This window comes from Magnolia sinica, chromosome 11, assembly GCF_029962835.1.
Source record: "Magnolia sinica isolate HGM2019 chromosome 11, MsV1, whole genome shotgun sequence".
Lineage (NCBI taxonomy): Eukaryota > Viridiplantae > Streptophyta > Magnoliopsida > Magnoliales > Magnoliaceae > Magnolia > Magnolia sinica.
In genome coordinates, this window is record NC_080583.1 from 22704240 (window position 1) to 22726818 (window position 22579).

The following is a 22579-nucleotide window of genomic DNA, read 5'->3' on the forward strand; positions in this document are numbered from 1 at the left end:
AGCCCCATTTTTCAATGAGGTCTACTGTGAATGGTCCATGCACCAATACTCTCTGAAATAGAAAAATCTTGAACCTTTCAATGGGTAGAAATTTAAAAATTGTTAAGAAAGAAGATGCAGCAACAGTCCCCCTTAAACCAATAAAGGCCAAGATGTTTATAGCTAGGATCTTCCAATCTGGAGACTTTGTGATGCATAGGCCACCCACAACGAGTCCCATCATATCAATGTCCTGTATCACTCAACTACAAGCCCAATTTGTATATACTCAACACCAAAGGTACTGTACGATCTCTTCGCCCAAAAATTGTATAAAGGGTTGAAGTCATTTGGACCTTATAGTACATCACCCAAAACCCAGCACTCTTCTCAAGTTTATTTCTTGTGTAGGAAAAAAAAGCTAAAATAGCGCGTGTAGGACATACTGTTGAGGTAACTATGCACCTTATCTGGGATCATATAAATGATATTTAGATGCCAAGCATCTAACTTTGTGTCATAGAGGCAACTTACCAGAAGAACTGATGTTCTTCTGAAAATTAAGAAATACTTCATTCATTCTTCCTAAACATTAGCCCCCTCTTCATACGAATTGAATTAAAAAGAAGAAGAAGGGAAGATGCATTCCTTTTGTAGAATGAAACAGTGAACAAATAATAAAAAGGGAGAGGCTTTCTTTTGTATACAACAAAAACATAACTACATGGTGTAAATAAACGAAACAGTGAACAAATAATAAAAGCAGAGGCATTCTTTTGTGTAGAATGATAATCTAACTACAACAAAGTGTAAATGAAGGAGCAAATAATAAGATGTCAGCCAGGTTGTAAATTCTCCAACCATGGTTCAGATTTATGACATCAGATGAAAGCTTTGATTTGATTATGGAAACTGTTATTTCCAGTCTCATCATCAAAGCCTTTTCACAGCTATTTGGATAGGCTTAAATAATTGTTTCCAGTGTGCTGCTGAGCTTTAGCTCCCTCCTTTCCCTGTCTTTTGGAAATGAACGATTCCTACCTCTTGAACTAAAATTAATGTTAATCAGAAGAACCCTTTAGTTCATGTAGTATCTGGTAGTGCAAATCTATTATTTTTTGTGCCTGCTGGGTTCTATTCTCTAATATGTCTATATTGTGGTCTTTACAAAGAAGCAACTGGAATGTCCCAGTCTTTAACTTTTGCTCTTGCAGCGGATATTGCGGAAACCTTGTCTAGTGACATGCAAAAGGAAGGTCTTGGTGGTCGAACTTTGACACTGAAAGTGAAGACTGCATCTTTTGAGGTCTCTTTCATTCTTGTTCCCCTTGTTGCTGTCAGCTTCCACTTTTGCTTTTTGTACATTACTTGCTATGGGATTTTCTACAATTCCATGCTAATCTGTTAGTTCTTACAGTCCACTAAGTTCATGATACACTTTATCTGGGACAATGTAAAGAATTACATGTTTGTGTTCTTTATGCTCCTCTTAGTAGTGCTTCTAACACTGTTTTAACAATGGCTTAGTATTTGATTTTTTATGACAAATTTACTGAAATATACAATTTGCAGGTTCGGACTAGAGCCATGTCTTTGCAAAGGTATATTTGCTCAAGGGAGGATATCTTAAACCATGCTACCAAGTTGCTAAAGGCAGAGCTCCCTCTTTCCGTGAGGCTTCTTGGTATGTAGATTGTTTGCATGTTATGCATATTAATCATGGGATGTTACAAGGTCCATGCATTCACCTTGTAGCATACTTCCAGTCCTAGTTGAACGATGAGAGGATTTGACTTAGGAGTCATGTTATGAAACTTTGGGAGAGGGTGGTGGAACAAAGAGTTAGACAAGAAACAAGGTTATTAGAATAGTAGAAATTAGTTTTATCTTCATACCAGGGAAATCGGTAATTGAAGCTATTTTGAACTTGCCGTGGCCCTTATTCCAGCTGGAAGTAAAAAATGAATTTCTACATGGTGATCTTGTTGAAGAGGTCTATATGGATCAACCCCCAGGCTTTTCCATGCCTCAAGGCTCTCACGATTCTCCTCTCGTGTGTTGACTAAAGAAGTCAATTTATGGTCTCAAACAATCACCATGTGCCTAGTTTGACAAGTTCAGCAATGCTCTTCTAGACTTTGGATTTATTCAAAGCCAAGCTGATCCTTCTCTCTTCGTGTGCCATCGACCCACATGAGTTATCGTTTTAATTCTCTATGTGGATGACATTGTGCTGTCTAGAGATGATACAAGGGGAATGATGAATGTCAAATCCTTTCTCAAAACTCATTTTGAGATCAAGGACCTCGGGACTCTTCGATACTTCTTGGGGATTGAAGTTGCTCGGTCGAAGTCAAGTGTGGTTCTCTATTAGAGAAAATATGCTCTCAATCTCCTCTCTGAAACAAGGATGCTAGGATGCAAGCTTGCCATTATGCCTATGGATACTATTCTGAAACTCTCCTGATGATGGTTCTTGCCTCTTTGATACAGGGATGTACCGTCAATTGGTTGGCCGACTTATTTATCTCACTATTAATCGACTAGATCTTTCTTATGTTGTTGGTGTTGATAGTCAATTCATGCATGCCCCTCGCACCACACATTTGATAGCTGTGTATCATATCCTTTGATATCTCAAGTTCACCCCCGGTAAGGCTTTGCTCCTTCTTCCACATGGTCATCTTCATCTTTTAGGCTACTTTGATGCTGACCGTGCTGGAAGCCTACATGATCGACGATCTACCACTGGATATTGTACATTTATTGGTGGCAATCTTGTCACTTGGAAGAGTAAGAAGCAGTCTGTTGTTGCTTGCTCTTCTGCTGAAGCCAAGTATAGGGCAATGGCTCATGCAATATGTGAACTTGTTTGGCCTTGCACTCTGTTACAAGAACTTGGCTATCCTCTTTCCAGCCCCATTCCTTTGCATGATAATCAGGCTGCCATTCACATTGCCAACAAACCCGTATCTCATGAGTGCACGAAGCACATTGAGGTTAACTTTCACTTCATTCGGGAGAAGTGGCTAACAAGGAAATTGCAACACCCTTCGTTCGCTTTGGGGACCAACTAGCCGACGTCCTAATCAAGTCTCTCAACCGAGTTGCTCTTTTCAGTATTACTGGCAAGTTGGGCATGATTGACATCTATGCTCCAACTCAAGGGGGAGTATAGAAAGATTATGTAATGTGTGTATGTTAAGGTAGTGTTAGCGTGTGTGAGTGCATGTCTTCTGTGCTCTCTGGAGTATGTTACTGTCCCTTCTTCTAAATATAATAAAAGTGAGTGCTAGGGTGAGTGTGCATTGTACATGTTCTACCCCTTTCTGTTAAACTCCTTTTTCTCTCCATCCTCTCTCCTCTTCTTCTCTTCTCTTCTTCCCTTCCAAAACCTCACAAGTCTACTGTTTATTATAGTGAAATAGAATAAAAAATTAGTGTTATTTCTTTTATGGATAAAAAATTAAGCAGTCTACCTCATGTACATAAACCTGAAATCATCTCATGTTTAAAGACAATCTCTCACTTTTGCCTTGACTGCACCTCACCCCATGCCTCACCTGTGAGGTTGGCCTTGCAATGTCTTTTGACAAATGATTGTCATACCCAGTAAAAGTTGATAAAATGTAAAGAAAGAAAGAAAGAAGAAGAGGAAGAAAAACAGTGGATTGTTGCTGATTGTGGTGCATGCACTATTCACTAAGATAATTTTACTGAATCTGAATGCTTGATAGCATACAAAACATTTTTTCTCTACATTATGTTGAACTGTGTTTTATTTTGACAGGTCTGCGCGTGTCGCAGTTCAATGATGACAGGTTGGGTCATACCGATCGCTCTCAAAAGACTCTCATGGATTTTGTAATCTCAGGAGACACTTCTCGAAAAGTTACAGGTGGTAACAATTCCTTGGTTTCGGAGATTAATGATAATAATCTCATGCATTTTTGTCTTCCTGCTCACGGCGATGGGGTCGGTCTGTCAAATGATGATCTCCATCAATATTTCATCCCGGATGATTCTGGATGCCCATCTGATTCTGATCATCTGTCTGATCTTGAACATAAGTGCCACACTGTTGATAATGCTGCTGCTGAAATGCATCAAAGCACAAGATCTTTGAAAGATGAAGAGCATGCAACCCAGGTTTGTAGTGCAACCCAAAACTTCTGTAATCTATTCACTGCGGAGGCTCACTTTTGAAAAGTTGACCTTGCAACTTTGTTTATGCATTACCATATTTTTATTGCAAGGGTGGCATTACTGCTTCAGTCACTACCTGTGAGCATACTGACAGATATCTCCCACGTCTTTCAAAATACAGCGATCTTATCCCAGTATCTAATAACAATAGTATTGTGAAAATATCTTGATATTTTCAAAAAACCCAATGATATCATGAGAATATCATCATCATCATCATCATCATCATCAAAGCCTTATCCCAACTAATTGGGGTCAGCTACATGAATTGTGAGAATATCATGACATTTTAAGGATAATATCATTTTCTAATTTTCATTTAAAATTACTCTGAACCTCATCTCTTCCAATTCTTAGTTTTTTTTTTTTCCTCACAAACTCCTCTAGTTTTTCTCCTTTATATTTATCCTATTTCTTATTTTTAATTAATGCCATCATCCAATATTTTTCCCAAATATATCCTGAGAGAAAAATCTAACAATTGAAATTTCCCAAGAAATTACCATGATCGAGAATGAGATTTGTCACTTTGCCTCTGAGTGTACCTATGTTTTTATTTGTATTTCTTTTCTTAGAAGTGCATTAACAGCTATCGTCTTTTTCTTCTGGCACATTCAGCATGGCATTAAATAGATCTTTCCTGCTAACTTCTTGTTTACTTTTTATTTTATGCAATTAAGGGGTATGTTGACATTAAATCTATGACCTTAGTGTTGCGACTTAACTCTTTAACTGGGCTACAGGACTGTTCGTTGTTAATGCGGATTTTTATCAATGATAAATGCTAAATCTGATAATTCATGAGGTTCTAAGGGTTATAACTACTTAATTATGGTGCATATTTTCCTCTTTTTTTTTTTGTTAAAAAAAAATATTAAATCAAGGATTTTATTGCAAGAAGAATACAACAAAAGGAGGCCTGCCCAAAGAGGCCCCCACCACAATGAGAAACAAAGATTACATCAGTTTCATATATCTTCAGTGATTAACACTTCTATACTAGCCACTTCTTTAGCTAGCTCATCAGCGACCTCATTTGCCTCACGATGCACTTGTGAAAACGATAGTCTTGTTTTTGCCCAGCTCTGCCAAATCATCCAACACATCTTCCATTCTCCACAGACTTGTCCCTGTACTTGCCCAACAAACAGCATTCCTCGAGTCGCCTTCCACCATTGGAGGGAGAAACTTAATCTTGTAATAGCTCTAACCGCTTGCAAGAGAACCCCAGCCTCAGCCTCAGCCTTATTTGAGTTGTTGTTACCCAACACTCCAGAGAGGACCATCAGCTCGGTGCCATCTTCATCATGCATCACTCTGCCGTTCCCAGACGGACCTATGTTCCCAAAAAAACAATAAACAGAATTAATTTTATACGTGCCAGAAGGGGGCGTTATCTACCTTTGCTATTATCTTTGATGCAAAATTCTGCTCTTGGATAATTTCTTCCTATTTAACGTTGAACATAGAGTAAAGAACATCTATGCACATCCCATTAGCTTTGGCCCATGTAGCTAACATTTTGAAGATCCTATTAACCATCACCCCAAGGCTGAGGGACCTAATCTTTAAACAATCTACTGTTCCTTCCAACCAAATTATTGATGCAGGTCATGAAATTCAAATATGATGTGCAAGATTTTCAGGCTTAAGATTACGTTAGTTCAGAAACAATTGCACAAATTCCATATCCCACACAAAAGTTCAACATTCAATCAAGGGGAATCTATGCGGGTCCAGACCTTCACATGTTGGGGCTGGATCAATAAGAATTATGAATCAAATGATACACAAAGGGAAGTAAATTCATCCACACATGCACAACAATCTGTCCCTAATCCAAGGGATTCACAGGTTTCAGTTCAGAGAACCTTAGGATTAGAAAAAATGGGCAAACAAATTGAAAATAATGCAATCTAGGGTTAGGGTTATGGAAAATAAGTACGAGCGGGATGAGAGAGGTAGGAAATTTGAACATGGCGACAGTCCACGCATGCGGACAGCGGGCCAGACTTGACGCATGTGCGCAAGGGCCTGACCGCACGTGCGAGGGGCTCCTGAATTCGGAAACCGACTCCTTGAGTCTGGTCGGCCAGGGGTGGGCTCCAAAACCCCCGAGTTTCGGGCCGATCCGATGCGCGGTCTGTGCGTGGTGCTCTGCCGAAGTTTCAGCTTTTTTGCAGGGCCAGATTTTGAAATTCTGCTGTAAAGAGGAAAATTGCTGCAATAAAGGATGAATTTGAAGTGTAGATGATCATAAGAGATGAGAAGTATGGATGGTAGAAGATGGAAGCGAATCGGGATAGATGTGGCTTTGCACCACGGTAGTCAGCCCTTCGAGGAAGGGAGGGTTTCACACCCAATTAGATTTTCACAACTTAGAGGCTCAGAGGAGTAGAAAAATGCAAGAATTTTTATTAATCTTCAATGAGGAAAGAAACCTACAAGGGGTGCCTATTTATAAGAAAACCCTATACCGCAAAACTCGCGCCATGTGCGCAACCTATTACTTGGCGATGAAGTAATAAAAAATAATAACTAATCAAAGTAATCTAAACCATCCATGATACTCTTAATAACAATAATAAGTAAAACCTAAAATATGATATTAATTAGACCAGTGGGCCACAAATCATGAGAACCCATGGTGGGCTTTACATGGCTATCGGGTCCACTCCAACAAACCAAAACGCAGTCCTCTAAATAGGAGGCCCTCCCTGGACATCGTCATCGATCTAGATCGATGGTGGGGTTCTTTTCCTCAATGCGTACGTGCGTAGGGGGAGTGCGTGTGCATAGGATGTCCCCATCAACTCTCCTTGGCTGTGAAGATTTCGCCATTGGCGAAACAAAACTCCCGAACCACTCCAAGATGTCAGGATCAAGTCTCTGAAACTCCTCAGTGAGCCACGTACTGTCTGAAGCTGGGCGTGACTTCCACTTAACCAGGTACTTTTGAAACCTGCCGTCTGACGTTGATACTATCTGATGGTTCAGAATATCCTCTATTTCCTTTATGGGTGTGGGAAGGTTAGGTATGGGAGGTAGAGGTTAGGAAGAAAGGTCGGGAAGAGGCCATGGGTCAAGGGACAGATATGTGAAATCAGGATGGATGGGCGAAGGGCTGGTGATAGGCCACGACGATCTGAGAGAGGCCTTAAGCCAAATCCCAAATATTTGGGATTTGCTGGGGACGTGCAGTACATGGATTCCATGCAGGAATGGACTGTGGACTGAGTCGTGGCAGTTTACGTGCAGAAGAAAGGGTCATCCGTCGTTGCAAATTTTACGCAACGCATCGCGAGTTTTACGTCATTTTATTTCAGTTTGTTATTGCTCTGTTTTACGTGTGTTGCATTTCATTTGTTAGTTGTTAACTTTCCTTTTATTCCGGACTGTTTGTATGTGGCCTTGCTTATTTAAGCAGCCAATGTATTCGTTAATAGGAGTCAAGTAATTTGCATTCAAATTGTGGTACGTTTCTCACCCGAAGAGAAAACAAATTATCGTAGCACTTGCACTCTACGTTTGGGACCTATCATTGGTATCAAAGCTAGGTTGCTAATGGGAACTAACAGGGAGCGTATTGAGCACTTGGAGTCTGGACTCGGTGTAGTTCAGGAAGGACTGTTGCGAATGGAGGAAACTCTCAATCGACTTTCGAATGTCATGATCGTAAATCAGGAAAATCCCAACCACGGCAACCATCACCGAGAAGGCATCGATGGGGGTCGGCAAATCATCTCCGCCAAAATGGCGAAGCTGGAATTTCCACGATTTTCGGGGGATGACCCAACCGAATGGTTCAACCGTGTGCACCAGTTTTTCGAATATCAGGGCACGACAGAAGTCCAGAAGGTTTCCATGGCAGCATACCATTTGGAAGGAGAGGCCAACCAATGGTGGCAGTGGATTCGCAGGACATTTCGGGACGAAGGACACGTGCTTTCATGGGAGAAATTTGAGGAAGAACTCTGGGCTCGCTTCGGACCATCGGAGTGTGAGGACTTCGACGAAGCTCTTTCTCGTGTCAAACAGCTAGGGACCTTGAGGGGCTACCAGCGCGAGTTTGAAAAGCTCGGCAACAGGGTCCAGGGGTGGACTCAAAAGGCATTGGTGGGGACTTTCATGGGCGGCTTGAAGGCAGAAATAGCGGATGGAATTCGGATGTTTAAGCCACAGTCACTCAAAGAGGCCATTAGCTTAGCACGAATGAGGGACGATCAGCTCGCACGGCAAAGGAGGTTCATGCGGTTACCACCTGCAAGAGCTCCCGTTAGCTCTTCCACAAGCCACCCGCGTAGCTCCTGTTGCACCTGCGGGACCCATTAAGCGTTTGTCTTGGGAGGAAATGCAGAGGAAGAGGGCACAAGGTCTCTGTTTCAACTGCAATGAATGTTTTACAGCAGGCCATAGATGTCAAAAACCACAGCTGTTACTCTTGGAAGGGCATATGGGTAATATGATATGTGAGGACATTACTGATCAACAAATGTTGGAAGATGACCACAGGGAAGATACGGTAGAGGTACAAAAACCTGAGCTTGAACCAGAGATCACATTGCACGCCTTAACGGGATGGACAACACCGAAAACCATGCGTGTAACAGCGAAAATGGGTCCCCACGAAGTAATGGTTTTGATTGACAGTGGATCGACACACAACTTCATCAGCAACCGTTTAGCAAGCATGCTCAGGTTGCCAGTCATACCTACGGAAACTTTCCCTGTCCGAGTGGCCAACGGAGACAAACTAACGTGCCAGGGGCGTTATGATAAGGTACGGGTAGAATTACAGGGCACCGAATTTTATCTCACCCTTTTCTCTCTGCCCTTATCAGGTCTTGATCTTGTCCTTCGTATTCAATGGCTTGAAATGCTGGGATCCGTGGTTTGTAACTGGTAGCAGTTGACCATGGATTTTATTTGGGAAAATTAAGACCGAAGGCTGCAAGGAGTGGACGTGCAAACCATTCAGACAGCTTCACTAAAAGAAATATCAAAGGAGTTCCGCCGAGGACACGCGTTATTTGCTGTGTGCTTTCAGCCGACCATGGAAACCGCACCACCTGATGCACCAACTGAAGATAAGCAGTAAAGTATGTAGGGGTTGTTGAAAGAATATGAAGATGTGTTCCAGGAGCCCTCAAGTTTACCACCTGAACGTGAAGTGGACCATTGTATTACGTTGAAAGAGGGGACCGAGCCGATTAACATACGCCCATACAAGTACGCCCACTTCCAGAAAGCTGAAATCGAGAAGCGGGTCCAAGAAATGCTAGATTCGGGGCTCATACATCCTAGCACCAATCCCTTCTCGTCGCCAGTATTACTAGTAAAAAAGAAGGATGGTAGTTGGCGATTTTGTACAGATTATCGCACACTTAATCTCGCCACCGTCAAGGATCGTTTTCCCATTCCGACATTAGACGATATGTTGGAAGAATTATATGGCGCTACTTCACCAAATTTGATCTGAGGGCCGGCTATCATCAAGTAAGAGTGAATCCTTCCGATGTTATTAAAACTGCTTTCCGTACTCATAATGGCCATTACGAATATCTCGTAATGCCTTTCAGCCTTTGTAACGCACCCTCGACATTTCAGGCCATCATGAACTCAATATTTCGACCCTTCCTTCGAAAGTTTATGTTGGTTTTTTTTGATGATATTCTGGTATATAGTCCCACGTGGGATGAACATATGGTGCATGTTCGGCAAACATTGGAGACCTTGCGACAACACCAATTCTTTAACAACGCAAGCAAATGCGTATTTGGCCAACAGGAACTGGAATACTTGGGGCACATTGTCACACATCAAGGAGTGAAGGTTGATCACAGTAAAATTGCAGCCATGGTCGCATGGCCACCCCCCACTAATATTTCTGAGTTACGTGGTTTTTTAGGCTTGACAGCGTATTATCGGAAGTTTGTTCAAAACTATGGCATTATAGCGCGACCCCTGACCAACTTGCTCAAGAAGGGAAAATTTGGTTGGAATGATGAAGTTGACGCAGCCTTTCTGGCTCTCAAACAAGCAATGACAACTACTCCGACGTTAGCTATGCCTAATTTCAATGACTCCTTTACCATTGAAACCGATGCATCTGGGGAGGGAATTGGCGCAGTTTTATCGCAGCAAGGCAGGCCTATAACGTTCATGAGTCGAGCATTGGGGGTTACAAAAAAATCTTGGTCAACTTACGCCAAGGAAATGCTTACTATTGTGGAGGCCATACGCTTATGGCGACCTTATCTCCTGGGAAAAAAATTCTTCATTCTCACCGACCAGTGTAACTTGAAATATTTCTTGGAGCAACGTGTGGCTACGCCAGAACAACAGAAATGGGTAGTCAAGCTAATGGGCTACGACTACGAGATTATTTATCGCCCGGGCCGCGAGAATTCAGCAGCGGACGCCCTCTCACGCAAGTCTAGTAGTCTAGTTCTTCACCATCTGCATGTGCCGACAATGACCGTATGGGATGAAATTAAAAAAGCTTATGAAGGAGACTCTTACGTCCAATCTCTAACTCACTTGGCTAAGGCTCAACTAGATGGGCCGTATGCGTGGCGTGATGGATTGCTCTTCTTTAAAGGGAGAGTAGTCATTCCTTCTCTAGCAGCATTACGGGCGAAACTACTCCATGAAATGCACGATACAAAAATAGGAGGACACTCTGGGGTCTTGTGGACGTTCAAGAAATTAGCCCAACAATTCTACTAGTAAAAAATGTACCAAACGGTGTAAGAATATATAAAAAAATGTGAAACATGCCAGAGGATGAAGTTTGAAACATTGTCTCCAGCTGGGCTCCTGCAGCCGTTACCCGTTCCATGTCAAGTATGGGACGACATCACCTTAGACTTCATCGAAGGGCTGCCAACATCCCATGGCAAGGACACGATCCTAGTAGTTGTCGATTGTTTGAGTAAGTCTGCTCATTTCCTGTCCTTAACTCATTCTTTTACTGCTAAAATCGTGGTTGAAAAGTTTGTAGACGGAATTATTAAATTGCATGGCCTACCCAAGTCCATCATCAGCGATAGGGACCCCACTTTTATCAGCAAGTTCTGGCAGGAGTTCTTTCAAATGTCGGGAACCAAGCTACAACTCAGTTCCGCCTATCACCCACAGACGGACGGACAAACAGAAGTTGTTAATCGCTATGTTGAGCAATACCTCCGAGGTATGGTTCATCAGTGGCCACGCAAGTGGAGTAACTACCTTCCATGGGCTGAGCTCTTGTACAATACAACGTATCATGTGTCCACGGGCATGACCCCTTTTCAGGCATTATATGGGCATTTACCTCCTTCCATTCCCATTTACTATAGTGGGTTTTCTTCGGTGCATGAAGTAGACCAGAGACTAGAGGCTCGCGACGAGCTGCTGCGCCAACTCAAAAGCAACGTGGAGACTTCCATTAATCGTATGAAGCAGTTGGCGGATCAAAAACGTCGGGATGTGTCATTCGAAGTTGGTGATATGGTGTTTCTTAAGTTGCACCCCTACAGACAACAGACCGCCTTCAAACGAGCCCACCAAAAGCTAGCTAGTCGCTTCTACGGTCCATATCCAGTGATACAAAAAATTGGGGGTAGTCGCATATAAACTTCAACTACCGGAAGGAGACCGCATTCATCCTGTCTTCCACGTTTCACTCTTAAAAAAATGCGTGGGTGAGCTTGCGACACCTTCAAAGGAACTACTGCCCGTGAATGATGAAGGGGCCGTTATACTCGAACCGCAAAATATATTGGATGCTCATTGGGTCAAACGGGGAAATAAATTTGAAGAAGACAATCTAGTCCAGTGGAAGCATCTACCAGTCGAGGACGCCATGTGGGAGTCCCACCAGTCTTTGAGTGAACGCTTTCCTTCTATGGACCTTGGGGACAAGCGTCCACTTAACTTGTTGGGGGGGGGGGGTATTGATAGGCCACGACGATCTGAGAGAGGCCTTAAGCCAAATCCCAAATATTTGGGATTTGCTGGGGACGTGCAGTACATGGAGTCCATGCAGGAATGGACTGTGGACTGAATCGTGGCAGTTTACGTGCAGAAGAAAGGGTCATCCATCGTTGCAAATTTCACGCAACGCATCGCGAGTTTTACGTCATTTTATTTCAGTTTGTTATTGCTCTGTTTTACGTGTGTTGCATTTCATTTGTTAGTTGTTAACTTTCCTTTTATTCCGGACTGTTTGTACGTGGCCTTGCTTATTTAAGCAGCCAATGTATTCGTTAATAGGAGGCAAGTAATTTGCATTCAAATTGTGGTACGTTTCTCACCCGAAGAGAAAACAAATTATCGTAGCACTTGCACTCTACGTTTGGGACCTATCAGCTGGACAAAGTATCACTGGTCCCCTGAAAAGTAACTAGATTTTTCACATTGAATGTGGAACTAATTCCCATGGAAGGTGGAAGATCTACCATATATGCATTAAGACCGTTTCGTTTTATAATTTGAAGGGTCCAGCACTATGCGCGTGTAATTTACGAACGGCCTCCTAAGGATACCACTTGGGCCTAATGCGGACCATCACAGAGTCCCCTACATTGAATTCCTTAAAACGTTTATGCTGGTCTGCAGAAAATTTGTAATGTTCATTACTAGTAGTGATCTTTCGCCTAATTTCTTGATGCAATGAATGAATGTGATGTGCAAAAGACTCTGCAGACTCTGATGGCCTATGGGACAGTGACATAGGGACAAGATCAATAGGCTTCCTAGGCTTATAACCAGTAACGACTTCAAAAGGACTTGGATCTGTGGACCTATTGATAGAACTATTGAACGCAAACTCGGCTATAGGTAGTACAGTGTCCCAGGTCCTATTGTGCTCCCCTACTAAACATCTAAGTAAACTTCCTAGGCTCCTATTCACCACCTCAGTCTGACCATCGGTCTGAGGGTGGTAGGCAGAATAAAATTGGAGCCTAGTGTTCATCATGTGTCATAGTGTTTTTTAAAAGTAACTCATGAATCGCACGTCCCAGTTAGACACCATGGTTTTTGGTAACTCATGCAGTTTGACGACCTCACTAAAGAACAGCTTGACAACATGAGATGCGTTGGAGGTCTTAGAACAAGGAATGAAGTGAGCGATTTTAGAAAAACGGTCCACAACAACAAATATGGAATTATATTTCCGAATAGTTTTGGGGAGTCTACGCACGAAGTCCATACTGATGTCTTGCCAGGGGATGAATGGAACTGGTAAAGGTATGTATAATCCTGTGTTTTGTTTCCTTTGCTTTGCCAATTGACAAGTACGACATTGCCCTATAATTTTGGCCACGTCTTGCTTGAGGCTTGACTAATGAAACCTATCTTTCACTAGGGCAATGGTCTTGTCTCGACCGAAATGACTTGCAACCCCTCCTGAATGTAACTCCCAGACAAGAAAATCGCAGAGGGAGGTACGCGGTATACATAAGCGGTCACTCCTAAACAAATATCCGTCTAAAATCAAGTACTCACTGCTAGCTCCTGACGGACTTTCTAACAACGATGCGTACACAACTCCAAAATCTGGACACTCAGAATAATCTTATTTAATGCGCTCGAGGCCCGTGACTTCAACACTCATGGAATTGAGTAACGCAACTTGACGACTCAAGCGTTGGCAGGCTTATTGTCTACACCAGCCTTGTGCTTAAGCACAAAAGTGTACTCTTGAAGGAATTGAACCCACTTGGCGTGCTTAGGGTTTAATTTTTTCTGCGAGTTCAGATACCTCAAGGCCTTGTGATCTGAGAATAAGACAAATTCTTGCGGCAATAGGTAATGATGCCAATGGCGCAGTGATTGCACTACCACATAGAATTAGGTGGAATATTTTTGTTTCGCCTCATTTAGTTTCTTACTAAAAAAGGCGATAGGATGCCCTTCCCGACTAAGTACTCCTATGTCGACTCCTAACGCGTCACATGCGACTTTAAAAGCTTTTGAAAAATCTGGAAGTCGCGTGACTGAAGCTTCAGTCATCTTGACCTTTATCTTCTTGAAGGCCTTCGAGGTTGCCTTTGTCCATTGAAACTCTCATTTTTTTATGCAATCCGTGATGAGAGCCATAATGGAACTGAAACCTCGAATGAATCGCCTATAGAAGGTGGATATGCCGTGAAAGCTGTGCACCTCATGAATGTTGTGGGGTTCAAGCCAATTGACGATGGCCTTGGCCTTCTCAAGACCCGCCGATACGCCCTCAGCTGAAACAATAAAACCTAAGAAGATAACACTACTAGACAAAAACACACACTTCTTTAGGTTGGTGTACAATTTCTCGGCTCTAAGGATCCCACAAACCTACCTCATATGGTTGAGGTGTTGTTCTTTGGTCAAGCTATAAATTAAGATATCATCAAAGTATACGACTAGGAACTTCCCATGAAGGGCCTCAAGGCCCTCAACACTTGGGTCATCACACGCATGAAAGTACTTGGGGTGTTAGTTAACCCAAAAGGCATAACTAGCCACTTGTATAGCCCATCCTTCATCTTGAGGCTGTTTTCCACTCATCATCAGGGCGTACACGGATTTGGTGATAACTACTTTTGAGAAGATAGTAGCATTGGTCATCATATCCAACATATCATCAAGACGCGGTATGAGAAACCAATACTTGACTGTGATTTTGTTGATGGCCCTACTATCAACACACATCCTCCACGTGCCATCCTTCTTAGGTGTAAGAAGGGCGGGCACGACACACGGGCTCATGCTTTCTCGAATGAAACCCTTCTCTAGGAGTTCGTCAATCTGTCTCTTCAACTCAGCATGCTCATTTGGGTTCATTTTGTAATGCGGGAGGTTTGGTAGAGTCGCCCCAGGGATTAAATCAACAGCATGCTGTATATCTCTCATAGGGGGAAGCTCATTTGGTATATCATCAGGAAAGACATCACGAAACTCATGCACTACCTGAATGGCTTTAGTGGGTAACTATACACTAGCCTTTGATATACTCTCCCTAGCCACAAGGGCGTATACCATTGAGTTCGCTTCCGTTTCTCGCTCAAAGTCTTTGGCATTTAGAATATGGAGAGGTTTGGACTTGGACTTTGACTCCTTCAATTCTTTTGAGCCGCTCACACCACTCTGTGTGGTGGACTCTTTTCCAGTCGTGTTCTTGGGTGGCAGTGGATTTAGCTTGGCCTTCTTGCCCTCGAACCAAAATGTATACACATTTGAACGACCAAATATGGTAATATCATTGTCATAGAGCCACAGTCTGCCCAGAATGATATGACCAACATCCATAGGAACAACATCACACCAAAGTGTGTTTTTATATGATCCAAACTGAATAGGAACAAGACAACAGTGTGAGACTGGAATGAAAGTTTCATCAACCCATGACACTTTATAGGGTTGAGGATGGGCTTCAAGCTTCAAGCCCAAACGGCTCATAGTGCTAGTTGATGCCACGTTGGCACAACTACCACTATCCACGATCATCTTACAGCTCTTTTCTCCACACTTTGCATAAGTATAGAAGATTGTGTTGTGGCGCCAATCATCAGTGTTCTTGCCCTGAGCCAAGGCGCAACACACAATTGCGAGGGTCGCAGACTCTTGCGCTCCCTCTTCCTCATCACTAGGGTTTCTACTGATTCATATTCTTCCTCTTCACTGTCACTCTCTGGGCGCACTACTTCTACTTGCCCATCAATAAGGAATACTTTGGTGCCCTTTTCGTGCAGCACTAGTGGGCAAAATGACCAAACCCCTGACACCTAAAACACTTAGTTGCCCCACTTCCATGCGAGCTAGACTCGGCAATTTCTTTACCCTTATCATCCTTGGGCCTGAGTTGAAAACTGTTAGAAGGTTTGTTCTGGTACCCAGTGTTAGGTTTACCTCCATAGGGGTTGGCCTTAGCACTAGAATTGCGAAAGTCAGTCTTCCCACAGATGCTTTGAGGTATTGCTCGACATCTAACACCATTTGATACAACTGTTTAATAGTGTCTATGTCTTTGGCGAGCAATTCTCTCCTAATATCAGGACGGAGGCCCGTTTTAAAACGAGCAAGGGTGAGTACGGGGTCCTCATCAACCTCACAATGGGTCAAGTACTCTTCGAACTTTTCAATATATTTAGCAACACTTATGGAACCCTGTCGAAGAGACTGTCATTCATCAATCAATCGTAAGTGATAAGAGAAAGGGAGGTACTTCTCCTTAAGTGTTTCTTTCATTTCCCCCCAATGGACTATTGAGAGTTCCCTCGTTCTTTCTTTCTTTCGCTCTACCATCGCCCAAAACCTCTTTGCTTGACCTACAAGCTTCATCTTGGCGAATCGGACTCGACGAGCATCCAACATGTCATACCACTCAAAATAGTGGTCCATATCCGTCAACCAATTTTAAAAGGCTTTAGGGTCTAAGTAGCCATCAAACGTAGGGGCATCTACTCTAACTCCATGGAGGAGTTGCGCATCTGGGTCATATTGATCATGATGTCCCTCGTGGGGTCGAGGCACGGGTGCGCGCCCATAACCAATTCCTTGGCCACCTCCATTCCTTGGTCTAACCTTCTAACCACCTACCTGAGATTGGACATCTTTCCTAATGTTGGGGTTTGCCCCGAGGGAGGTCTGTAGTTGGGTAACGCGAACATTAAACTGCTCAAGGCATTGGTCCATACGTTGTTCCAAACGCTTACCCAAAGACTCAACCTGCTGGGTCAACTTGTTCATTGATTCTTGCAATTGCTCCATGTTTAGCGTAGGGTGCAAGCCAAAACCACGACCCGTATGTGTGGGAATACAACTACTAACTCAACCTAAGGACCTTCTACTACGACTATATGCGTCTAAATGAGACTAAATGATCCTATGAGACTCTATATGAGGGAAATTACACAACGTCACCAAAATTCAACAAAATAGTTGTCAAAATAAAGGGATAATAGAAAATTTCAGCAATGTGAATTGCTAACTTTCTGATAACAGAAATTTCAACAGCTTATATCATGATTTATGGACCTCTAAATAACTATATATGATGAGAATTGATGCATAATGGATACAAACAAACTAAACCCTATACATGTAATGCATTCTCCTATAAGAACCCTAAGCTCTGATACCAAATTTGATGCAGGACATGAAATTCAAATATGATGTGCAAGATTTTTAGGCTTAAGATCACGTTAGTTCAGAAGCAATTACACAAATTCCATATCCCACACAAAAGTTCAACATTCAATTAAGGGGAATCTATGCGGGTCTAGACCTACACATGTTGGGGTTGGATCAATAAGAATTATGAACCAAATGATACTCAAAGGGAAGTAAATTCATCCACACATGCACAACAATCTGTCCCTAATCTAAGGGATTCACAGGTTTCAGTTAAGAGAACCCTAGGATTAGAAAAAAGGGGCAAACAAATTGAAAATAATGCAATCTAGGATTAGGGTTATGGAAAATAAGTATGAGAGGTATGAGAGGTGAGAAGTCTGAACTTGGCGACAGTCCACGTGCGCGGACAGCGGGCCAGACTTGACGCATGTGCGCAGGGGCTTGGCCGCACGTGCGAGGGGGCCCCGAATCCGGAAACCGACTCCTTGAGTCTGGTCGGTCAGGGGTGGGCTCCAAAACCCCTAAGTTTTGGGCTGATCCGATGTGCAGTCTGTGCGTGGTGCTCCGCCGAAGTTTCAGCCCTCCTGTAGGGCCAAATTTTGGGATTCTGCTGTAAAGAGGAAAATTGCTGCAATAAAGGACGGATTTGAAGCGTAGATGATTGTAAGAGATGAGAAGTATGGATGGTAGAAGATGGAAGTGAATCGGGATAGATGTGGCTTCACATTACAGTAGTCAGCCCTTCGAGGAAGGGAGGTTTTCATACCCAATTGGATTTCCACAACTTAGAGGCTCAGAGGAGTAGAAAAACGCAGGAATTTTTATTAATCTTCAATGAGGAAAAAAACCTACAAGGGGTGCCTATTTTTAAGAAAACCCTACATCCCAAAACTCGCGCCATGTGCACAACCTATTACTTGGCGATGAAGTAATAAAAAATAACAACTAATCAAAGTAATCTAAACCGTCCATGATACTCTTAATAACAATAATAAGAAAAACCTAAAATACGAGATTAATTAAACTAATAGACTATGATCATGAGAACCCATGGTGGGCTTTACATGCTATCGGGTCCACTCCAATGAACCAAAACGCAGTCCTCTAACTAGAAGGCCCTCCTTGAACGTCGTCATCAATCCAGATCGATGGTGGGGTCCTCTTCCTCCTTGCGTACGTGTGTAGGGGGGGCGTGCGTGTGTGCTTGATGTCCCCATCAATCATCCATAGAGAAGTATGCTCCACCATTTTCCATATTAATCAACCCATTGGCCCCAATGCTTTAGCCTACTGTCCGATGATGAGATTGTTCACTGAATTTCGAAACAACCAAAGCACCCCGAATCACATCAACACCCTACACCATAATTTTTTTTGCTACAAGGCATAACAAAAGCACATGGTTCATCATTTCTTCTTCCGCACAGCAGAGCGTCCATGTTTACAAGTATTTTTTGTGTTCATGACAAATATATTTGACTATCCATCTACCTTTCCTATTTGTTTTGTACCCTATACAATTTTGTTTATTTACTTGAGAATAGCTTGAATCGTGGTCTGATTTCTTTTCCTGTTTATCCAGCTAGCCCATGTTACACGATCTCATGAAACAGAACATTGTTGTTCATCTGGACAGTCCGAGGCCAACAACATGGGTGAAAAGGAAAACATAACTAGTCTCTTAGATGATAAAGTGGTAATCTCATCCTGTCGAGAAGAAAAACCCTTTTGGATAGATGACTACAGATGTTCACTTTGTGGGATTGAACTGCCTCCAAGTTTTGCTGAGGAGAGACAAGAACACTCTGACTACCATCTTGCGGAGATGCTTCAGAAGGAGGAATCGATGCATATCTCAGGAGACCTTATGCAACGGCAGAGGTAGCATACTGTTTTTCACCTAGTGTCGCACTGCTTCCAGATTTTGCCATCGGTTATATGAAATTTTGGGGATCCAGACCTGGGATGATATACCAAATATGAGGAATTATTGGGTCCTGAACCTTTTTGAATGTACAGAATGTTGAGGTCCAGGAGTCCTAAAATCTGAGCCACGATTTGGTCATCAACCATTGACTTGATGGTGGATAGAGGATGCCCCAAAAATTTCTCGGACCAGAAGATCCTGCCTTACATTTCTTTGTCCCATTTTCTGTTAAATGTCAATTGTTGCTGTATATTTCTCTCAACATCAATTTGTCACCCGCTGATCAAGGGGACAGGATATGGAAGATTTATGAGGCATTTTGGCGGACCAATCAGATCATGGTTTGGATCACTAAAACATGGCCCCCACACGTACTGAGTGTGTTTGCCAGAAAATATTCATTTCAGAGGCTATGAACCGAGTAACTACACACTAAATATACCGCTGGCTGCTTAAAATAGGACCTGTATGCTCATTGACCTGTATTCAAGGGTACCTTTGCACCCAAGCCCGTACACATTCATGCATGCATTTGGACGCACAATTGCAAACTTTCTCTGCAAAGATCGACCTTTTGATGGCAAATCCATTAATTAGCACCAAAAGAAAGAAGAGTACAAGCCAAAATAGGGAGGAAAGAGGATGATGAGGGTTCATCCCAAAAATTTCCCAAACCACAGAATTCTGGATTACATGATCCCACCCCAGTTTCCCAGAACTTGTTTACATCCTTTAAAAAGATTGAGCCCATCACCCAAGATATAGTCTTTTCCTTGGCCTTAGGGAACACAATGTTGGGAGGGTTCAGATGTATTATAAGGTTTTATTGTTGTGCTCTTTCCATATTTACCAAACCCCAATCCAGCAAAGTGAGATGCCAAAGGGTTTATTTTCTGTTTCCCTTTTCCCCACTAGAAGAAGGCCAGCAAACTGAGGAAATGGTTACGCAGTCACTGCCAATTCTTTGTGCTAAACAGTGTTTCTTCAGGTTTAATGCTTTTATCTTATTTTCTTTTTCTTTAGACGTCTGTTCCTGAATTATTTCAATGGGATTCTTGTAGCCGACCCAATTAGTTGGGATAAGGCATAGATAATGATCATGAAGATGATGATGGATTTCAAACTTACGAGAGTACCCTTAAAATCCTTCAGATGGAACATGAAAGTTATGCAGTTTGTTATTCTCTACTATTTCCATCAACTAGTGAAGTTGATGCTTGGTTTAAAGCAGTGTTGTTTTATCTAACCACTATAAAAGTTAAAACAGACAGGTCAACACATGAAGTTTTTTTTTTTTTTAAAAAAGGAGAAAAAATAGAAAAGAAAAGAAAGAAAGAAAATCATCATATAAACACATGGCTCTGGCTGTTGTGTGTCCTCATATACCTTGTCAATGTACCTCTCTTCATTTCATCTACCACAGCTATATATTGTCAGGATTTTCCTTTCTTTTTCTTCCCTTGCATTCACTCTGATTGGTGCAGTTTCCTTACTAGGTCCATTAAAAAAGCACGGCATGCTAAAGAAAGTGCACGTAAGAAGCAAAAGTCATCCCCCAAAGACGGCAAGTATCTTCCCATTGATTTGTTCTTTCTTAAGGGTAATAAGAACTTGTAGTATAGTATTTCTATTTGCTGATGTATATATCAAAAGGTTCATTTTTCTTCTTCAATTCCAAGTTATATGTACCATAATGAGGGTGTTTTAATATCATGAAGTAGCACGATTGTTTGAAGCTTAACCTCAACATTCCATAATAAAATTCCTTACAATATTTATCCTAGCACGTTGACTTTTGTTTCAGTAGAATTTTATAAATTCTGGTGAACCAGATTAAAGCAATTTGTAGCATATTGAACTAGATTAAAGCCCTTTTTTTTGAAAGGTGATTATAGCCCTCGTTTATCATATTCTTATGATACAGAATCAAAACTATGATGTGCATGGTGTCCATATTTGGTAAGTGATATCTCTCTCTCTCTCTCTCTCTCTCTCTCTCTCTCTCTCTCTGGATGCTCTTGCTACTTAATTTGGGAGGGGATATTCCACTGCGTTTTCATTGGAATTAAGAAAAACATGGAAACGCTACCTCGAAAGGTTTTACAAGGTTTTATATATATATATAGAGAGAGAGAGAGAGAGAGAGAGAGAGAGAATGGCCACTTTATTAAGAAACTTGCAAGAGTGAGAAAAGAATACAAGCAAACAAAACACTCAAGCCAAAAGGCCAGCCAGCAGAATTTACATAGATAGCCCAACCATCAATAAGAGCATTAACCTTCCTTATGACCTCTACATGGTCCACATAACGATTCCTAAAACAGCACTTGTTCCTAACCCCCCAAATCGACCACACCACTGCCATGAAAAGTTATCTCCACCTGGCTTTCCTGCCTTTACCTACACCTCCACCATGCCATGCTCAAAGCAAATCCTCCACGGATTTCGGCAGAACTCAAGTCGTGTGAAACAAAGAGAGAAAGTGACTCCACAACTTTATGACGAAGGAACAATGAATAAAGAGGTGATCGATCGATTCTCTGTTCTCCCTGCACATGTGACATTTTAGGGAGAATCATGGCCCTTCTCTGCAGGTTATCAATTGTGAGAATCCTCTTCCGGCCCACAAGCAAAAATATATTTATCGATGATTGTCTTTAAGAAACTTGTGCTGTCATTCGAGGGTCAGTCTAGCAAGTGTTCAATCATGAAATTGAAAGAGTATACATCTGATATTTCCTTCTTTGAAGATGTTCCTTTTCCTCAAACCTAGGGCAATCACTGAAAGACCCTTTTCCGAGTCCAGGGAGGTAGTAACTACTGATTCAAGGGCATATGTCCCTCTTCCTAGTCCCGATCTTTGTGTTACTAGTCAGTCATAGTCAAAATGACTAATTATTGTCTACGAAAGATGGAAGAAAATTCATTCATCCACGACGCAGACAAACATTGAAGCAATGAATCTTTGAATGGATGTCTAAGTATCATACATTCCCACACTGATCCATTGTTTGTTATTCCTAAGAGGTGTGCTTATTCCTGCTCATCCAATCAACAAATTTGTTTATTTTATTTTATTTTATTTTAATTTTTTAATTTTATTTTATTTTAAGGTCTTTCTGTTTCCTATAGGTCATTTGCTCTTGCTGCTCAACAATTTTCATGCCTCGATTGCTAAAGAGTCTCTTTCTATCCAAACTAGAAAAAGGTTATAAGGAAATGGAGTCTTTAGAAAAGAATGAAACTTGGAAAATGGTACCCTTACCTAAGGAAAAATGTCCTGTTGTGTCCTTGGGTATATACCATTTAGGTCAAACCTGATGGACTATCGAGCACCATAAAGCACGTTTGGTTGCAAAGGGATAT

The 22579-nt window shown here is 42.0% G+C and overlaps 1 protein-coding gene across 5 annotated transcripts in view; it reads left to right on the forward strand.

The window, feature by feature from the left end:
• Positions 1 to 20982, forward strand: part of LOC131218950 (DNA polymerase kappa) — a 39516-nt gene extending 18534 nt beyond the window's left edge. For 3 of the 5 annotated variants that reach the window (XM_058213863.1, XM_058213866.1, XM_058213867.1), the window contains 5 exons: positions 1194 to 1285; positions 1552 to 1663; positions 3770 to 4128; positions 18869 to 19167; positions 20698 to 20982. In XM_058213863.1, the coding sequence (XP_058069846.1) occupies positions 1194 to 1285; positions 1552 to 1663; positions 3770 to 4128; positions 18869 to 19167; positions 20698 to 20830 (995 nt within the window). In that variant the 3' untranslated portion in view covers positions 20831 to 20982. The remainder of the gene's footprint in view (positions 1 to 1193; positions 1286 to 1551; positions 1664 to 3769; positions 4129 to 18868; positions 19168 to 20697) is intronic. The other 2 variants (XM_058213864.1, XM_058213865.1) reach the window with 2 other exon arrangements.
• The last annotated feature ends 1597 nt before the right edge of the window (positions 20983 to 22579 follow it).